The 2,581-nt window shown below is 39.8% G+C and overlaps 1 protein-coding gene across 1 annotated transcript; it reads left to right on the top strand.

Moving 5' to 3' along the window:
- Window positions 1-505: 505 nt before the first annotated feature.
- Window positions 506-1,755, top strand: LOC149266662 (blue copper protein 1a-like). Its single transcript, XM_089397167.1, has 3 exons — window positions 506-609; window positions 794-982; window positions 1,090-1,755. Exons 2-3 carry the CDS (start codon window positions 811-813, stop codon window positions 1,602-1,604), a joined length of 687 nt encoding a protein of 228 aa, XP_089253293.1. The 5' UTR covers window positions 506-609; window positions 794-810; the 3' UTR covers window positions 1,605-1,755.
- Window positions 1,756-2,581: the final 826 nt, after the last annotated feature.

The raw sequence follows: 2,581 nt of genomic DNA, 5'->3' as shown, positions 1-2,581 counted from the left end.
TGTTGACCCATTTGCAAAAGAGTGTAGTCACCATTTCTTGACAACGCGTGCGTTGTTGCCATTGGTTGACATGTTCTTCAAATATTATAACATAGATAACGTGTGAAAGTAGGTAGAAAAAATCTTCAAACTATTCTGACGAGGCATACGTAGGAACCTTCCCAAACTATACCGGTAAATGAATTATCGCACGAAGACGTATTCAAAGCAAAGTGGCTGTACGTCTTTTTTTTCAGGGATTCCTTTAGCCATTAAAGCTGATTAGGTAGTAAGGGAATCGGAGCTTTACTCGTGGGAATTATGAGCCACGCGGCCTCCTGGGCCCTGCCCTAGAGATTTTGTAGGTCGGTGGCGACTCGGCTGTGTATATCTAATATATTGATGGAATATGGATGACTATTGACATGGATGGGTTTGGTAGTCTTCCGTGCCGGCTACGAACCGCGTGGGGAGTCCTATATATTCAATCTTTTTGTTCTCAGGATCTTATATGTCCAATCTTCTCATTCCATAAATTGAAGCACAAATACTTTGTTCACTTCATCCAAAGAGCTACCTCGGAACCTGCAGCGGCTACACCATCAAAATCACTTCACGGCATTTAATATTGTATGCTCTTTGATCTTTCTTCATTGATATTGCCCGCATGGACTGTTGTTTAATTATGCCCCTCTGTATTGTTCTCTAATCTGGTAGTTTTGATTGTAGAACGCAGTGACCTTGTGATGCATCTTCCTAGAAATTTCGATGTATGGCTTGCTAATTTGTTTGTTTCGATGGCGGATATTGGCAGCAATTTTAGCGGAAGATATGGGGCAGCAGGGACTGTGGATTGCACTTGTGGTGGCGGTGGCGATGATGGTTTTGCCATTTAATTGTTTGGCTACAGACTACACCGTCGGTGACAGCGCACAGTGGACTCTGGGCGTCAACTATAATACCTGGGCTTCTGGCAAAACATTCGTTGTGGGCGACAAACTCGGTATGTAAAAAACACAAATTATAGCAAAAAGCCAATAGTGATATTTGATGATACTGTTGCACCTAACGAAGATATTGATGAGTGATGATTGAATGAATATCATGCAGTGTTCAAATACACGCCGGGCACGCACAATACGCTGGTGGTGAACAAGGCGGCGTACGATGGGTGCCTCACCACTAATCCCTTGGCAACACACACCAGTGGAAACGACACCATAACGTTGGACAGCACGGGCGCCAAGTATTACATCTGCGGAATCACGGGTCACTGCTCAGCCGGCATGAAGCTCATTGTCACCGTCGGCGCCGCCTCCACTTCAAAGAAGAACGGAACAGCGCCATCCCCATCGCCCGCCCGTTCTCGAACACCAACGGTCCAATCGCCGTCGCCATCATCGGCCTCTCCCACCGCACCAACTGTTGGTTCGCCTTCCCCATCAACCACCGCTCCCGCGACGCCAACTGTCGGAGCGCCTTCCCCATCATCGGCAGCTAACCCGCCTTCAGTGCAAACACCATCGTCGTCAACAAACGGGGCGAGCACAGCCTCCCCTTCATACCGCATGGGTGCTGTCCTCCTGCTTGGAGGATCTCTTTTGCTAGCCATGGGCTCGTCATAGATATAAATAGATAATTACTCAGGCTTCGTCATTGCTGTCAGATTATTTTCTTCTCCATCATTTTGTTATTATTACGATGACTATTTATCATCGGATGTATTCGATTCATGCCCCTAAAGCTAATAGAGTAAACCGATATCTTCTTACTGTTTATTGTTTTTCTGGGACTGTAGGCAGGATAAATAGTCATTTATTTGCTGTTATCCCTTATATTTTTATTTATCACATGTTTGAATGTTAAATACTTATTCATAGGTTGCGATATTTATATAAATATATAAGTATGTATGGGACTATAGGCCGGAAAAATAATCATTTATAAGCGGTTATCTCTTATATTTCAATATATCATGTTTGAATGTTAAATAGTTATTTGTAAATTTTACTAAATTGTAAATTTTGAAATATTCAGTAAATTCCATAAATATAAAAATAACATAAAGGGATTACCATCCATCCCCACACATATATTTATGTGGACTCAAAATCTACATAATCTACATGTAAAGTAGCAACTTTGCATGAATGTTAATTCAAATATTCAGTTCATGCTTCAGGTAAAAACGGAAAATAACGTAAAGGGATTACCATCCATCCCCACACATATATTTATGTGGACTCAAAATCTACATAATCTACATGTAAAGTAGCAACTTTGCATGAATGTTAATTCAAATATTCCGTTCATGCTTCAGGTAAAAACGGAATCTAAAAGGAAGACTTAACTGGCTTAATGAAATGATATTAGATAGTGTGGTATTTGGTGGTATCAATATTTAGGTAAGATATTTTTTAAAAGTAAGCCGAACCCAATGCATAAAGTAAAATCCCATTCCCATTAAATATCTAAATTTAGTAATTATGAGCACAATTTATTCGATAAATATCCATTTATAAATCTGGTCTTTTAAATATTATTTTTGGTTATTTAAAAATAATTTTCTATTTTAAAAACTTAATAAAAATATAAATAAAAT

The sequence above is a fragment of the Pinus tabuliformis genome, chromosome 6 (assembly GCF_031772625.1).
Source record: "Pinus tabuliformis cultivar Carrire ecotype Pingquan chromosome 6, CPIR1, whole genome shotgun sequence".
NCBI classification, from domain to species: Eukaryota; Viridiplantae; Streptophyta; class Pinopsida; order Pinales; family Pinaceae; genus Pinus; species Pinus tabuliformis.
The sequence above is the reverse complement of the archived record's forward strand: the minus strand, read 5'-3'. Positions and strand labels throughout refer to the sequence as shown.

Coding starts and splice junctions, on each gene's coding strand:
- LOC149266662 (XM_089397167.1), top strand. CDS start 811: ATGGGGCAGCAGGGACTGTGGATTGCACTTGTGGTGGCGGTGGCGATG. Junction 983..1,089: donor CGTTGTGGGCGACAAACTCG/GTATGTAAAAAA, acceptor AATATCATGCAG/TGTTCAAATACACGCCGGGC.